Source organism: Delphinus delphis, chromosome 6 (genome assembly GCF_949987515.2).
Source record: "Delphinus delphis chromosome 6, mDelDel1.2, whole genome shotgun sequence".
NCBI lineage: Eukaryota > Metazoa > Chordata > Mammalia > Artiodactyla > Delphinidae > Delphinus > Delphinus delphis.
This window is the reverse complement of record NC_082688.1, coordinates 99,450,682-99,467,464: the sequence shown is the minus strand read 5'-3', so window position 1 is coordinate 99,467,464 and position 16,783 is coordinate 99,450,682. Positions and strand designations below refer to the sequence as shown.

The window sequence follows — 16,783 nt, the reverse complement described above, 5'->3', positions numbered from 1 at the left end:
GTATCACAGCAGTGTGTGTGTGTGTGTGTGTGTGTGTGTGTGTGCGCGTGTGTGTGTGTGTGTAGTAGGTGCTAAAAACTGAACACACAATTTTCAAATTGTCAAACTGTTAGAAAAGTTAAAGAACCTACTTATAGCTTCACAGGTAATATCAATATCAAGATGATATTATGCAGGAATATTTCAGGAGCAAATACAAATACTATATCCAACCTTATTCAAATGAAAGGTATGATATTTGCATCTCTCCTATCATATTCTTTTAGCACTAGTACCTTTCTGAATGGCAAATGTTTGATACGAAGAACTGGAGAATACAAAATTATCCTGGAATTATCCAAGTGTTAATTATTTAATTTATGTTTAATCTTTGTTTCTTATTATGTTCACTAGAAAAAGTAAGTTTTAAAATAGGTTGCACATTCACGTGGCATAAAATTAAAAGATATAAAAAGTTATACAGTGAAATGTCTCCCTCCATCTTACCTCTATCTTCCAGCTACCCTGGAAGCAACCAATGTTCTTGGTTTCTTTGAGTGCCCTTTCAGAGATACCATATTCAATTTCAAGCAATTATGCACACACATATGCACACCCCCCCTTTTAGAAATGTCATCAGACGGTACACATAGCTTTTTACTATGTCTTTTTTTTCACTTTACACTAGTGATTATTCCAACCAGTATATAAAGGATTTGTTTTCTTTTTTTCATTTTTAAAAAACAGCCTCATTGCATTGTCTGGTACATTCCATTGTCTGGATGTACAAGCATTTATTTAACTAGTCTCCTATTGAACGTTTAGGTTGTTTAAAACCATCATCATAAATAATGCAACAATGAAAAACTTGTACATGCATTTTACACGTTTTCAAGTAGAGTTGATTCCTATCATTTGCAGTAGCTGTGTTCTGTAAAGTTGCTGCAAAAACTGAGTTAGTGAATACTGAACGACTGCTCCTAGGGGAAATACAGGGTTTCGGTTCTGTGAGCCTCTGGTCACAACGTTTTCGTCAACTAATCAACACATAACCTTGTTTTATGTGTGTTTCTGTGTAAAATCACCTTATTTAATGTATATTGTTGATTCATTAACATGGGCCTCATGGCCAACAGTGCCACAACTCATTCCTGAATGGAGCTTATATAACACATCACAGCCTTCTTGCACATAGGAACACTAGATAGCACTTCAGCAGTATGCTTGGGGCCATTTTAAACAGCAAAACACCAACAAAAAATGTGGGAAATGTTTCACTAAATAGACCACAAAAAGAATACTTGCTTACAGTATGAGAGCTGAAACAAGAGGCAGAGCAGCTGCACGTTCAACCTCAGCCGGAACGTGCACAGGGTGTCTCAAATTTTCCGTTGCTCTGTACACTTGAATGTCTGTGAATGACTGGAAGTGTTGTGAGTATTGATTCCAGGGTTACAAATAAATCTTAGCAAGTAGGCAAATTTGCAAATCAGAATTCTTGAATAATGAGGACTGACTATATAGCCACAGGATTACATTTTAGAAGTAGAAATTCTGGAACAAAAGCCATGGCCATTTATAATTGAGAGATGTTGTCAAGCTCACTGCCATAGAAATTGTACCAATTTATAATGTGCTAAAAATAGAAGTTTTATATTCCTTATTTTAAGCAATGTAAAGAGAAGTAAAATTTAAATGACTTCATCATATTAGTCACTGCTAAAGTTGGCAGAATGGAATGAAAAAAGTTTACTTAGAAGAATGTTAAAACTATGGCAAAACTGAGGCTTCCTTTTGTGTGCAGGATTTCATTTAATGAATGCATTATCTTAGGCAATTATCAAAGATTTTTCAGGGTACTAAATACAGGTATTATTTATCAGAATAAAATATTTGGATTTTTAAAAAATTCAGGCTTCAAACTTCCCTGAATCTCCCTAATTTGGAGTGGCAAAGCACAATGGAAGCTCACATATGAGATTTAAGACAACAATCAACTTCCAGGAAATGTCCTGGGCTTAGTTCACAATGTCCTGTTCTTTTTATATCTTTGCCAATACCGGTGGTTCCAAAAGCTGGAGAGCTTTCTAAAAAAATAACAGGATTCCCTTGTCTCAGGCTTACTGAATCAGAATCTCTGAGGGAAGAGCCAAGAAATCTTTATTTTTAAAAAAAGTCAATAGATGATGTTTGGGAACAAATAATCTAGATCATTTAAAGTCAGACAACAATATTTAAGCACTGCAAGATGTTCTATTCAGTCATGTTCAGTATATTACACTTATTAGGGCATAATACTGAGTAAAATATAAAAAACAAAACAGAGTTTTCTGCCTTCAATTAATCAAAAAATTAAATAGAAGTCCCTGAGCGACACAAATTCAAGATACAAAATATGTAGTTAAAAATAATTTTGATAAAATATGTTACAATTTCCTTTTTCTAATTTTCTAACTGAGGATTAGCTTACCTGTAAAAATAAGAGCACCCTCGGACCGTGTTGTGGGTATAGTGTTCCAAGGTCTTTTCATTGCCATAATCCTCTGAGGGATCAGACCAAAGCAGGTCACACACTGGCCCAAAGGCTGGAGGTTCTTTAAACCTGTCTAACTAGAAGACACGTAAAAGCCAAAAGAAGAAAAATCATGAAAGCAAAAGAGCTTTTGGAAAATGGTATGGGTCAAAAAACACCTTTCCACCCATAAGAATGTATTAGGAGAGTGGGCGGTAAGCCCCTAAAGAATTTTCCTTTAGGAAGAAAATGAACATTTAATAAATGTAGATACAATTTTTATTTGTTTTTGGTATTAAATTTTAATAAATATCCCTATCCCTACAGTAGAAAAGGACCTCCTTACATCCTAATCTTAAAAGCGGTGCTCATTTAATTTGAATGTGAAATCAATCACTATAGAAACATACTATTTATTAGAAAGACCCTGTAAAGTTTATTTCAATTGCCTAGGTGAGCCAATGTTACCATGACAGCAGGAAGGGTTTTGAGTGTTTCTGTTCATTGTTTATCTCATTCCAATGGAGATTTCTTTATTTTAAAGAATGCTAGTTTTATTTTGCAAAAGGCTTTCATCCTTTCCATTCTATTCAGTGGAGGCATTTCAATATAAGTTATTAATTCAAGCCTTTAGTCACTGCTGCTTTGGTTAACGCATGAAAGCCAAGAGAAAACAAGTAACTAGGATAACTGAATGCCAAGAAGAGAACCTCTACTAAGTGAAAAGGGAGCTTTATATTAATACAATTGATTCAGAATTGTAAAATTCAAGATTTACTATGTAAAAGAGAAATGTTGTTTATTTAATAACAACACGGCAGCAGAAAAGGCTGTGCATACAGGCATACACCCTCTTACCTTGAGGACAGTAACTTTAATTCAGAGAAATTTTACAAACAGAAAATTTTTTAGTTTCAGTACCTATATAAGAGAGGTAAGAGAATACAAGGTACAGAAGAGAAGATGGTGATGTAGAACAATATAAATGAAAAACGACTGATCACCTTTTTTCAGTCATGAAGATACATAATCCTGAAAAATCACAATTACCAACTAAGGCAAGTGTAGCAATTAAACTCTATCATCTGAAATGTCAAAGTCAATGAATTTCAGAGCTGAGAGAGTCCTCAGACCATCCATTTCAACGTCCTCATTTTACAGAGAAGAAAATCTAAGAGGTTAAGTGATTTGGTAAAGGTTACACAATTAATGGCAGTACAGGGATTAGAACCCTGGCTTTTTTCCTTCCTATTGCTACATAATTTAAAGTTTCAGGGTTATACTCAAAATATGTTTCTAGTTGGTAAAAGCACAGACTTCGTTAAAAATTAGACATTTTCTGGGCTTCCCTGGTGGAGCAGTCGTTAAGAATCCGCCTGCCAATGCAGGGGACATGGGTTTGAACCCTGCTCCAGAAAGATCCCACATGCTGGGGAGCAACTAAGTCCGTGAGCCATAACTACTGAGCCTGCACTCTAGAGCTCGCGAGCCACAACTACTGAGCCTGCATGCCACAACTACTGAAGCCTGCATGCCTAGAGCCCGTGCTCCACAACAAGAGAAGCCACCGCAATGAGAAGCTTGCGCACTGCAATGAGGAGTGGCCCCCGCTCGCTGCAACTGGAGAAAGCCCGTGCGCAGCAACGAAGACCCAATGCAGCCAAAAATAAATAAATAAATAAAATAAATTTATTTAAAAAAATTAGACATTTTCTGGAAGATATATAGGAAAATGTTAACAGTAGTTATTGCCCAATGACAAGATCACAGGTGATTTCCATTTTCTTACTTTTAATTATCTGTATTTAAAAATTTTCAGCAATAAAGACATATTAGTTGACTGTAATAAAAAACAAAATTAAAAGCATATTTACTCCATGAGACTAATGAAAGATTACTTACTTTCCGAATGTCATCTAAACAAGTAATTTCAGGTGACATTCCTCCATGTACACACAGAAACTGCTGGTTTAAGAGGGCAGCAAGAGGAAGACAGTCAAATGTTTCCATACACGCATCATACACCTGTTCAGAATATTTGATTCGACCTATCAAAAAAGGAAAAACAAAGGAAGAGAGTTAAAATTTATCATACATGAAAAAGGATATATGCCAGTTGATTATGAAGCTACTCCAAAGCCATTTGTTACAGGCAAATTTGAAAACACAATCATCTTTGTACAGATATTTCTGAAAAGTTGTGGATAAAGGGCAAACAAAATCTCCCTCTTTTTCTACAAGTGTGACCTTGGATTAACTTTCTAGCTCTGTTGTCCTGGAAACCTGATAAGGTGAATGTAATCAGCTGTGTTATTAGGCAACATTTCTTATGGTAAAAATTACCCAATTACCTGGCGGAAGCTATAGCTTTGGGCTTCTCTGAGTGTGGTGACTCGTAAGGTATGTCCCTCGTGGGATCCTGGAAGCTATGCCAATAAAACTTTTACAAGAGATACTGGCATTTGTGATGCATGAGGCTTCTAAGCCAGGGTGGCTCCCTAATCTGCCCAATGTGGGTACTGTTTCCTTGCACCTGAGCTGTGACTAGGAGAGGGTGGGAGAAATGGAGGCAAAAGGCAGAAAAGCTCCAGACTGCGGCATGTACTTCTATGACGACTACTCCATGAAAAGGGATGCCTGATGCTGCCCTTCCTGAACTGTACTCTTCTAGGATGGACACCATGTATGCCCCATGGTCTCTCGTGAGTCTGCATTGGGTCTAAAAAGACTTCCTGGTGGTATTGAAGATATATAAATAGAAACTGAAGTTTTAGGCATCATCAATAAAATGTCAATAATATTTTTGCTCATGATTTTTAAGGTCTTCAACCAAATTATGTCCTGATTTTATTTTATGTAAAAATGTTCATCTCAGTGAACTGTATTTTGATGTGGTTGTCATTTTGAGGCTACAGAACAAAAAAACACTCCAGTGGGCAGACAGTGGGTTGGCTTCCACAATTATCTAAAAAGAACAGGTCATGAAATAGTAGTTGGCAGATGGCTTTAATTTAAAGAGAAAGGGAACGTTTTCTTCTTTGGCCTTGGGTTCAAAAAGCCAGTATGCTAGGAGGCGCATACTGGTGGAGACGGCCACAAGTTATACAGGCAGGCAGCCCTACAGAACTGTGAGCTCCTTCTCTTCCAAGATTCTGTGAAGATGAGACAAAGCCTACAGGCCCCAGAGAACAACACTATAGCAACTGAGTCAGATTATCTAGTTGGTAATTATTTCTGTGTTTATTTTCTTCTTGTAATCTCCATGCTTTTAGAAAAGACATGTTCAAGTACCAGAGCCTGGTCTTGGCAAGGCTCTGGGGAATAATGTGAAGGGTGATGTGTCCAGATTTGGGCCAGAGTGCAGTACATGGGTAGCAGGAATGACTGGAGAGAGATCCCTAAAGGGAAGGTGTAACCAGTGGACCACACTTAAGGTGCTTCATCCCAGAAGGTGAAGACTGTCTACTGCCAATACTGATCAGGATTTGAGGGCATTAAGGGAGGAGTGAGTTCCTTTATAAACTTTTAGAGCATTCTGTATTACCACAAAGGCAGTTAAGATCATCTATTTCACAATATATGCTAACTCTATTATGACATTCAAGTTAATAAAAGCCATATCTTCTGCATCTTTCTATCTCCTTGCAATTACATCCTTATATTCTGCTTTGTATCTGAGCACTACACGTTTGGCTATCTCTGAAGTAGACCCAGCACTGGCCAAAAAGTGTGTTAAAGGAAAAAAAATTAAGGGGAAAAAACCCTTTCATTTGTGGCCAGTGATTTGACTTTTTCTCCTGTAAATCCATGGAGCCAGAGTTCCCCCTGTTGCCAACATCAATAAGGAATTCCTTTGTAAGAGTCCTAAGGTTGCATATAGGCAGGGATTTTAATTAGTTATTAATTCATGCTCCAAATACCATTTTACATCAATAAGATGCCTTTCAACCCAAAGAATGACTCAAAGGAGTTCCTTAGCCTACTTCCAGAAGACTACCAAGTCTGGAGAAAGACAGAAAGTAATACAGTGTCCTAACCCATTTTGTAAATTAAAACAGAAAGTCACAAATCAAATTAAACAAAGTGCACAACCAAAATGGGTTACAGAATGTTACCATTTTAATTTTCTTAAAGTTTATGAATATGTATATAAATACCAACATTTTTATTTTCTGAGGGGTTAGATTGAAGATGACTTAGTTTAGCTGTATTTTCTAGGATGGATATATAATCCTTGTATAGTAATATTTATTGTTATATCACCTTTATTTTTGAAATCTGTTGAAGGCTCACAATGTACCTGTGCCATCAGTGAGTTAAGTGTTCAACACAGTGGAATGGAGTCTGGAACCTGACTGCCTGGATTCGAACCTCAGCTCCGCCACTTACTAGCAATAGTACTTTGGACGAATTACTTGACTCTCTGTGCCTTTACTTCCTCATCTATAATATAGGCCTAATAATAATACCCACCTACATTACAAGGTTGCTGTGAGGATTAAATGAATTCACATATGTAAAATGCTTTGAATAATGTATGACACAAAGTTGGTTCTATATAAGTGTTAACCAATAAAATTACCTTATTTTATCCTCACTGAAACCCTGTGAAGTAGGTACATAATCTTCATTAAAAAGCTGAGGAAGGGCTTCCCTGGTGGCGCAGTGGTTGAGAGTCCACCTGCCGATGCAGGGGATGCGGGTTCGTGGCCCAGTCCGGGAAGATCCCACATGCCGCGGAGCGGCTGGGCCCGTGAGCCATGGCCGCTGAGCCTGCGGGTCCAGAGCCTGTGCTCCGCAACGGGAGAGGCCACAACAGTGAGAGGCCCGCGTACCGCAAAAAAATAAAATAAAATAAAAATAAAAAGCTGAGGAAACTGGGCTCAGTTGTCCAAAGCTGCAACTAGTAAGTGGCAAAACTAGAACCTGTTCATGCTCTTAACATGATGCAATACTCCTCCCAATCATTACTTTTAAATTAAATATTTAGTAGGAGAATCTAAAGAGCCAAATATATAATTACCAAAGGTTAAATTAGCTGACTCAAGTGTTTTATTTTCATGATAAATTGTAAGATATATCCCACAATGAAGGAAACATGCACCTCAGTCATAGGTTCACACTGATACAAGTTCTAACTAGTATCAATAATATAACATTAACAAAACAAAATTTTCAACAATATTCTTTGAACGTAATTTTGAGAGTCAGCACTATTTGCAGGAAACCATGACCCGGTCTAAACAGTGATTATATATTTGTTTTAATTTTTATTTGCTTTCACTGTTTTTTTAAAACAAAGGTAATAGGTTCAAAAAAAGAAAGGTTCAGAATTAGTGCCTCCTCCCCCTCTTTGCAGGCAATTAGCTTCCTGGGTGTCTTTATAAAGATATTCTACGCATACATATGCAGATATGTATATTTATTCCATTTTCACAACATCCTTTTGTTTTTTAACATAAATGTAGAATATGTACACTGTTTTCACTTGCTCTTTGGACTTCTTTTTTTAAATAAATTTATTTATTTTGTTTTATTTATTTTACTTTTGGCTGCGTTGAGTCTTCATTGCTGCACGTGGGCTTTTCTCTGGTTGCAGCGAGCGGGGCCTACTCTTCGTTGCGGTGTGCAGGCCTCTTATTGTGGTGGCTTCTGTTGCAGAGCATGGGCTCTAGGCGTGCGGGCTTCAGTAGTTGTGGCTTGCAGGCTCAGTAGTTGTGGCTCTCGGGCTCAAGAGCACAAGCTCAGTAGATGTGCCACACGGGCTTAGTTGCTCCGCTGCTCGAACCCGTGTCTCCTGCATTGGCAGGCGAATTCTTAACCACTGAGCCACCAGGGATGCCCCTTTTTGTACTTTTCTTTTTTGGCTGCGCTGTGCAGCACGAGGGGTCTTAGTTCCCGGATCAGGGATTGAACCCAGGCACCTGGCAGTGAGAGCACGGAGTCCTAACCACTGCACCGCCAGGGAATTCCTATTTTTTGGACTTAGTAACATATTTTGGAGATCATGCCATATAGTTATATGAAGAGTTTTGGTTTTTTTTAATATCTATATAATATTTCACTTTATGGATATACCACAATCTAACCACACCAATCTCTTGCTACTATAAGTAATGAACAATGGCAAACATTTGTTTATTTCAAAAAAAAAATCAACCTGTCATAACAATACTGTTTTCATTAACAAAATTACAGGAGTTTCTGGAACCTCCTGTAATTTCAGTAAGCTGTTTAACTACACATCAAAAAAGGGGCCCTTGGAAATAAGAAATTAATTTACTTTAGAAATATGGACCCAGAGCTATGAGATGGAATCACAAAACCACTAGGTTTCTTGCTTTCCAAGTACATAACAATAAAGAGATGTTTTTGCAAAGATAAATGATATGTCAAAAATTAACTGTTATACTTTGCTACTCAAATTATCTCTGGATTTGAAAGAAATTTTAAAAATCTCTGCAATATAAAGCACTTTAAAACTTGATATAAGAAAAGAAACGCCTCCACCTGCCCCTCCTAGAAATATTAACAAGATTGCAGCTGCACAATTTGGAACTAAGCATCACTTAACAGTAGTTATAAGGTGCTGATTCTAAATGTTACAGTGGCCCTTTAAGAAAGATCAGCTTATCAGTAAAAACACTCATGCAAAGTGGCACACATGCTCTTTCCTTATATAGGAACAAAATTTGAAATTGTACTTGAATTTGTGTGCTTATTCCAAGATTTATTAACATTTCGGATGCAGCATTAGAATGAAACAGGAGTATATTGGCAGATAAGAGAAAAAGAAAGAAACGTGGTTTAAATTACAGCTGTGAAAAGCAAAGAAAAACCTGAGATAAGAAATCCTGTGCAAAATGACACACTCAAAATGTTTCCCAAACCTATTGTTCTATTTTCTGAAAACAGTCTGAACCAATTATACTAATCAAAAAAAGAACTCTGAAAAAACAGAGGAAGAATTACATAGAATGTTACCGAAAAAACATGAATCTTAATTCAGAGGCATCCATACACAGTTTTTTCTTCATTACTTATCTATTGCCAAATATTGAGCATTCCAGGGCCTTTGTTAACTGCTTGATAGGCACTGTTTAATTTTCCCAAGTAAGGAAACAGAGGTGTAATGAGGACCACCTTAATATTTGGCTTAGAAAAACAATGCAAAATATTTCCAATTTTTAAAGTACTTGATGAAGTGGTTCTCAAATGACAAACAGTAGATACTTTCCAAGCCTCTGGAAGAGGTGTTCTTAACCAGCAGTGTGCTACAGAATTACCTGGGATGCTTTAAAAAGCCTTTTAAATGCTTGGCCCTAAATGGATAATTTGAAAGTTACCAGTTTAAAAAATTGGTATAATAGTATTACATGGTGGTGGTGAAAAGCTAATTCACGGAGTCCTATGGGAAGGTAAAAAATTAAAAGTACTAGTCCTCCTGATCCAGTTTCCCACAGGTAATCACTGTTACCAATTACTTCTGCACCTTATATATTTTTAATTTACAAAGGAGATCACACCATACGTGTTCTGCAAATGGCTTCCATCACCTAACAATATATCTGAACAGCTCTCCATATCAGTACATCTAGATCCACCTTGATCTTACAACAGCTGCCTACCATTCCATTTTTTAGATATATTATCCCTTATTATTTTTTTTTTGCTATTACAATTAACACTATAATGAACATCCTTATACATCCATATCTTCTTATCTTTTTGAGTATATAGTGTGGTAGGCAGAATTCTAAAATGACCTGCAATGACCTATACCTTTGTATAATCTGTGCCCCTTTGAGTGGGTGGAACTTGGAAATACACTGAGACTCCCATGATTATGTATCATTATGGCAAAAGGGAGATTTTCCTGGATGGGCCTGACCTAATCAGGTGAGCCTCTGAAAAGCAGAGGGTTTTCTCCAGCTGGCTGATCACAGAAGAGGAAGGCAGAGAGATGCATTTGGGCTCTAGAAACTGAGGGCAGTTTCTAGCCAACAGCTAGCAGGAAAATAGGGGCCTTAATCCTACAGTCAATGAGGACCACCAACAACTAGTGAGCTTGGAAGACACCAAGCTCCAAATGAGAACACAGCCCTTGGTGACACCTTAATTTTGGCCCATTGAGACCCAGAGCAGCAAATTTAGCCATACTGTGCCTGGACTTCTGACCTGCAGTAACTATGAGATAACAAATGTGCTGTTTTAAGCAGCTGAATTTGTGGTAATTTGTTATGCAGTATTAAAAAATAAAGATACAGGGCTTCCCTGGTGGTGCAGCGGTTAAGAATCCGCCTGCCAATGCAGGGGACACGGGTTCGAGCCCTGGTCCAGGAAGATCCCACATGCCACAGAGCAACTAAGCCAGTGCGCCACAACTGAAGCCTGCACACCTAGAGCCTGTGCTGCACAACAAGAGAAGCCACCACAATGAGAAGACCGTGCACCACAACGAAGAGTAGCCCCTGCTCTCCGCAGCTAGAGAAAGCCCGCATGCAGCAACAAAGACCCGACGCAGCCAAAAATAAATAAAAATAAATAAATTAAAAAAAGAAAAGATACAATCTGCATGATAAACTCCTAGAAGCCAAACTGCTGGGTCAGAAATTTTTACGGATATTGCAAAATTACTCTTCAAGTACTTTACACCAATTTAAACACTCACCAACAGTAGATCTAATTTGTTTTAAACTTCCTGGTTAATTACTGATTTAAAGTGTTTATTTCAATAAGTTCCAAGGCCTGGAATGATCTATATCTTGCCCATTTGTAGCTGACTTTTCTCTCACAGGGTTTTTAAGTGTTCACACTCTAAAATTTCTTTCAATAAGAAAGACCTTTCATTTCAGGCGTTACTAGGAGGAAGGCTGTCATCACAACTGCTAACTTCAATGTAGGAAGCTACTGGTAACGAGTTAAAATGAGCATTGGGAACATTCTCAAGTTGTAAGTAGAGGGATTTTGTGGCAGCTGAATAAACTGAGTCTCTGAAAACAAATTTCAAAGTTTTTTTCAACTTTGAATATTCTTTTGGTAATAAAACTTCAAATATAATATATTCCTCCAAGATGATAATCTGAAGAGAAATCTGAATAGGACACAAAGTAAAATCCATGATCAAAATATCAATTATATGAACAATAAAGGTTTTTTTTTTTTTTTTGCCACACCACATGGCAGGTGGGATCTTACTTCCCTGACCAGGGGAGGAACCCTTGGCCCCTCGCAGTGGAAGTGCAGTCTTAACCAGTCGATCGCCAGGGAAGTCCCAAAGCATTTTTATATATTCAGGATTATGGGGGGAAAGAGGTAGACTTTAGAGCTAGACAAGAGATTATTCTACCTTTCTTGTTTTATAAAGAATGTACTAACACTTTAGAAATAAAAAAGGTATAATTCTGTTTTTTATTTCACTATTTTCCTTTCACTATAACAAAGGAATAGTGAATTTTGTATAGTAATACAAAAATTCCATGTAGTATAAACTGATATATAATTTTTCTGAGTGCTAGAGTATGTACCAAAAGTCTTTAAAATGTTCATGCCCTGACACCTAGTAATTCTTTTCTGAGAGTCTATTCTAAAGATATAAATCACAAAGAATCATTCATTCAACAATTTAATTCAATCAATATTTGTTAAGCATCTACTATGACTTATTAGATAGTGTTCTGGAAAAACAACAGAGAACAAAACACCTCCCTGCTGTCATGCAGCTTAAATTCTGGTGGGAGAGAAAGACAGTAAATAAATAAATATATTAAAAATATATAAATTATATATATATAGGATATATAAAAATTTCAGGTATTGATAGATGCTATGGGAAAAAAAAGTAGGGTATGAGAATAAAGTGATGAGATTTTAATTTAGAAAAAGCAACCAGGGAAGAAAATCTCTGAGGCTATGACACGAATGAAGTAAGGATGTAGGTCTTCTAAGCAGATAGACACCTGGGGAAACAAGAGATGATACGTGCAAATGTCCAGAGGCAAGTTCTCCCAAACAAGCCCAATATAGTCACCATCATGCTGCATGTTACTTAGAGCCAATTGTGAGTACCTAGATTCTGGTCAAAGAAATCTGTGAGGTTTTTGTTTTTGTTTTGGCTTCGCCTCACGGCTTGAGGCTTTGCAGGATCTTAGTTGGGCCTCGTGGAAGTGGAAGTGGAAGCACGGCATCCTGACCACTGGACCACCAGGGAATTCCCTGTTTTTGTTTTTTAAATCAGCTTGTAATGTTTTGAGTTTCAAAAAAATTCTACCTTTAATAATAAATTTTTTTTTACTATTACAGTATTATTTATAGTTGGAATCAACCTAAATGCCCTACAGTTGCTACTAAATTGGCCACACACGATAGTACATTCATGAGATGGAATACTTTAAAAACATTAATATTATATTTTAAAGTCATGTTAAAAAATATTTAATAAAATGGAAAAATGCTATTATATAACATGAAAAGAGCAGTTTATTAAACAGTACATATACTATGAGCCCAACTTTATTGCAAAAATATATACAGTTGGCTCTCCATAGCCACAGGTTCTGCATCCACGGATTCAACCAACTGCGGAACTAAAATATTTGGGGGGGGCTTCCCTGGTGGCGCAGTGGTTGAGAGTCCGCCTGCCGATGCAGGGGACACGGGTTCGTGCCCCGGTCCGGGAAGATCCCACATACCACGGAGCGGCTGGGCCCGTGAGCCATGGCCGCTGAGCCTGCGCGTCCGGAGCCTGGGCTCCGCAACGGGAGAGGCCACAACAGTGAGAGGCCCGCGTACCGCAAAAAAAAAAATAAATAAATAAAATAAAATAAAATAAAATAAAATATTTGGGGGAAAAAAAATTCCAGAAAGTTCCAACATGCAAAACTTAAATTTGCAGTGGGCCAGCAACTATTTACATAACATTTACATTGTATTTACAACTATTTACATGGCATTTGTATTAGGTATTATGAATAATCTAGAGATGACTTAAAGAATACAGGAGAATACATGAAGGTTATATGGAAATACTATATACCATTTTAGATAAGAGACTTGAGAATCTGCGGATGTGGGTATCTGTGGGGGTCCTGGAACCAATTCCCCGGAAATCAAGGGAGGATTGTATGGATATAGATATATCTGAACTATTTCATGATAGGTTTGTTTTTTTTTGTTTTCTTTTTTGCAGTACACGGGCCTCTCACTGCTGTGGCCTCTCCCGTTGCAGAGCACAGGCTCCAGACGCACAGGCTCAGCGGCCATGGCTCACGGGCCCAGCCCCTCCGCGGCATGTGGGATCTTCCCGGACCGGGGCACGAACCCACGTCCCCTGCATTGGCAGGTGGACTCTCAATCACTGCGCCACCAAGGAAGCCCAATGATAGGTTTTTATGTATACAGAAAAGAATAGAAGACTATATACCAAATAGTGAGATAATAGTGATTAATTTTAAGTGGTGTAATTGTGGACAATTTATATCTTTGGACTTTTTAACGTTTTCCAAATATCCTAAATGTATTACTTATAGACCCAGGGGGATACTCAAAAGTTATTTTCAAAACAAGTGTTAAAAAGTGGAATCTAGGTTCTCACCAGAAAACAAAACAAAACAAAAACAAAAACAGAACAGGAAGCATTTGAGGTCCATTAGTTTCTTTTCTTTGTGTTTAATTCGCTGGGACTGGCTAAAGGATAACTTAAAAAGTTCTGGAGGAGTGATTATACTTACATTCCTGTTTGAAGGTGAAATATTCTGTAAGATGCCTGCATTCATGATTTCCTCGAAGCAGAAACAATGTTTTGGGATGATTAATCTTTAAACTCCATAAAAACAGCACACACTACAAGACAAACACAAGGATAAAACTTTTATTTTTGAACACAATAACACATAAAGACAATTTATACAAATTCAAATGACTTGCTATAATGGCGTATCTCTTTGATATTCCCAAGTTGAAACATGAAGAATTCCAGCTTTTGAGTGTGTTGTGTTGTTGCCCTAGAATTTGTCTTTTTTGTTGTTTTTGGTTTTGTGGGTTTTTTTTTTTTTTTTGGCTGTGCCACATGGCATGTGGGATCTTAGTTCCCCGACCAGGGATTGAACCCGTGCCCCCTGAAGTGGAAGCACAGAGTCCCAACCACTAGACCTCCAGGGAACTCCCTGCCCTAGAATTTGAAAGAACGTAAGAGCGTAGCCTTCATAGAAATCTCTTAATTTCTGTTCCCATGTTCCATCCAAATATCTAGATCTCTACAATAAAGTCACCCACACACATACCTTAGTCCTAAAACCTGTATTTTATTTAGTGGAGAAACAGTAGAGACATTTCGACTAAAATCAGGAACAAGGCAAGGATATCCACTAATACCACTACTATTCAACACTGTACTAGAGGTATTAGCCAACTGAATTAGACAAATCAGTTAGAGGCTTAACAATGAGTAAAGAAAAACAAAAACTATCTGTATTTGCAGATGATATAATAGCATACCTGATAAACTCCAGAAGAATCAATGATACAACTAACTAAACTAATAAAAAATTCAGTAACATGCAAGGATATAAAATTAACACACAAAATAGCCTTCATATACACAAACAATAAGTGGGACACAATGCTAGACAAAACTCCATTTACAATAGCAGCAAAGAAGATTAACTACATAGGAATAAATTTAACAAGAAATGTATAAAACTCATACCAGGAAAAAGTTAAAAAAACACTCCTGAAAGACACAAAAGTAGACATGAACAAATGGAAAGACATTCCCTGTTTTTGGATAGGATGATTCAGCATTAAAAGATTACAGTTCTTGGGACTTCCCTGGCAGTCCAGTGGTTAAGCCTCTGCGCTCCCACTGCAGGGGGCGAGGGTTCTATCCCTGGTCGGGGAACTAAGATCCCACATGCTGCACAGTGCAGCCAAAAAAAAAGAAAAAAGAAAAGATTATAGTTTTTCCTAGTTTATAAACCCATTACATTTCCAATAAAAATACCATAAGCTATTTTATGGAGTTAGACAAGTTGATAATAAAATTTATATGGCAAAATAAACATGTAAGAACAGCCAGGAAACAGCCAGAAAAACACTGAAAAAGATGGTTAAAGCATACTATAAACTTCCTAAATTAAAATAGTGGTCCTGGCACTATATGTAGATAAATATACCAGTGGAATAAAATGGGTCAGAAATTAATGCACGTACATATAAAAATTTGAGATATAAGAAAGGTGGGCACCCTAAATCACTGGAGAAATGATGAGCTTCTTAAGAAATGTCTCTGGGACAACTGGTGCTATTTCAAAAAAAAAATTAGAACCATATCTCACATAATGAATAACAAATGGATAAGGGATCTAAATATCAAAATGCAACCATACAAGTTCTAGAAGAAAACATGAGGTGAGTTTTCTTTAGCTTTAGTGTACGGAAAAACTTTAAAACTAATGACTAAAAGTTCAAAGGCAAGAAAAGAAAAGATGGGTAAATCTGGCTACATAAAAATAATTTGCATGGTATAAAACAATTCGGCAAGAACTGACAAAACCACATATACATTTAACTTTTGACCACATCTAGGAGCCTACCCTGAAGATACACTTCCAACAATAAGAAAATACATACACACAGGCTGCAGTGTTGTTTGTAATAGCAAAGTATTTGAAACAACCTAAATGACCATACAAAGGAGAGAGGCTGAGCAAATTATGATACATCCACACAATGAAGTACTATGAAGCTATGAAAAAAAACATGAGAAAGATCTCTCTATAAACTTATTTGGGGCAATTTCTAGGATACACTGTTAAGAAAAAAGCAAAATGAAAGAGTATCTACAGTATGCTACTGTTTATGTAATAAAGAAGGGGTATAAGAAAAACATATATTAGCTGCTCATTTGTGCATAAGAAATAAGGGAAAGATAAATCATAAACTAAAGAGACTGGTTACCTAGAGCAGGCATAGAGGAAATGGGTGGAAAGAAGTGGGGACTGGGAACAGGTTAGGAGGGATGAGGCCGGAGTGACACTTCTCAAAGCATACCTCTTCAGATAGGTTTGACCTCTAGAACCACAGTAATTAAAATTATTTGGGTATTAAAATTACTCAAAATAAGTATTTAAATCAACCAGCATGTGATAGAAACCCCAAATATAATATGAACAGTAACAAATGAGCCTAACTGTATTATAAATGGATAACAAAGTAACAAAGAAAGGGATGGGATGGGGGAGAACTAACCCAAGTTATATATGTATATAATATATAATATATATATATATATAC

General features: G+C 37.0%; 1 protein-coding gene across 4 annotated transcripts in view; it reads right to left on the bottom strand.

The window, feature by feature from the left end:
- PPP3CC (protein phosphatase 3 catalytic subunit gamma) overlaps window positions 1-16,783 on the bottom strand; it is a 93,590-nt gene that overhangs the window by 26,008 nt on the left and 50,799 nt on the right. For all 4 annotated transcript variants that reach the window (XM_060015143.1, XM_060015145.1, XM_060015144.1 and 1 more), the window contains exons 4-6: window positions 14,221-14,332; window positions 4,394-4,539; window positions 2,450-2,589 (exon numbers count right to left, since the gene is read on the bottom strand). In XM_060015143.1, coding sequence (XP_059871126.1) covers window positions 2,450-2,589; window positions 4,394-4,539; window positions 14,221-14,332 — 398 coding nt within the window. The remainder of the gene's footprint in view (window positions 1-2,449; window positions 2,590-4,393; window positions 4,540-14,220; window positions 14,333-16,783) is intronic.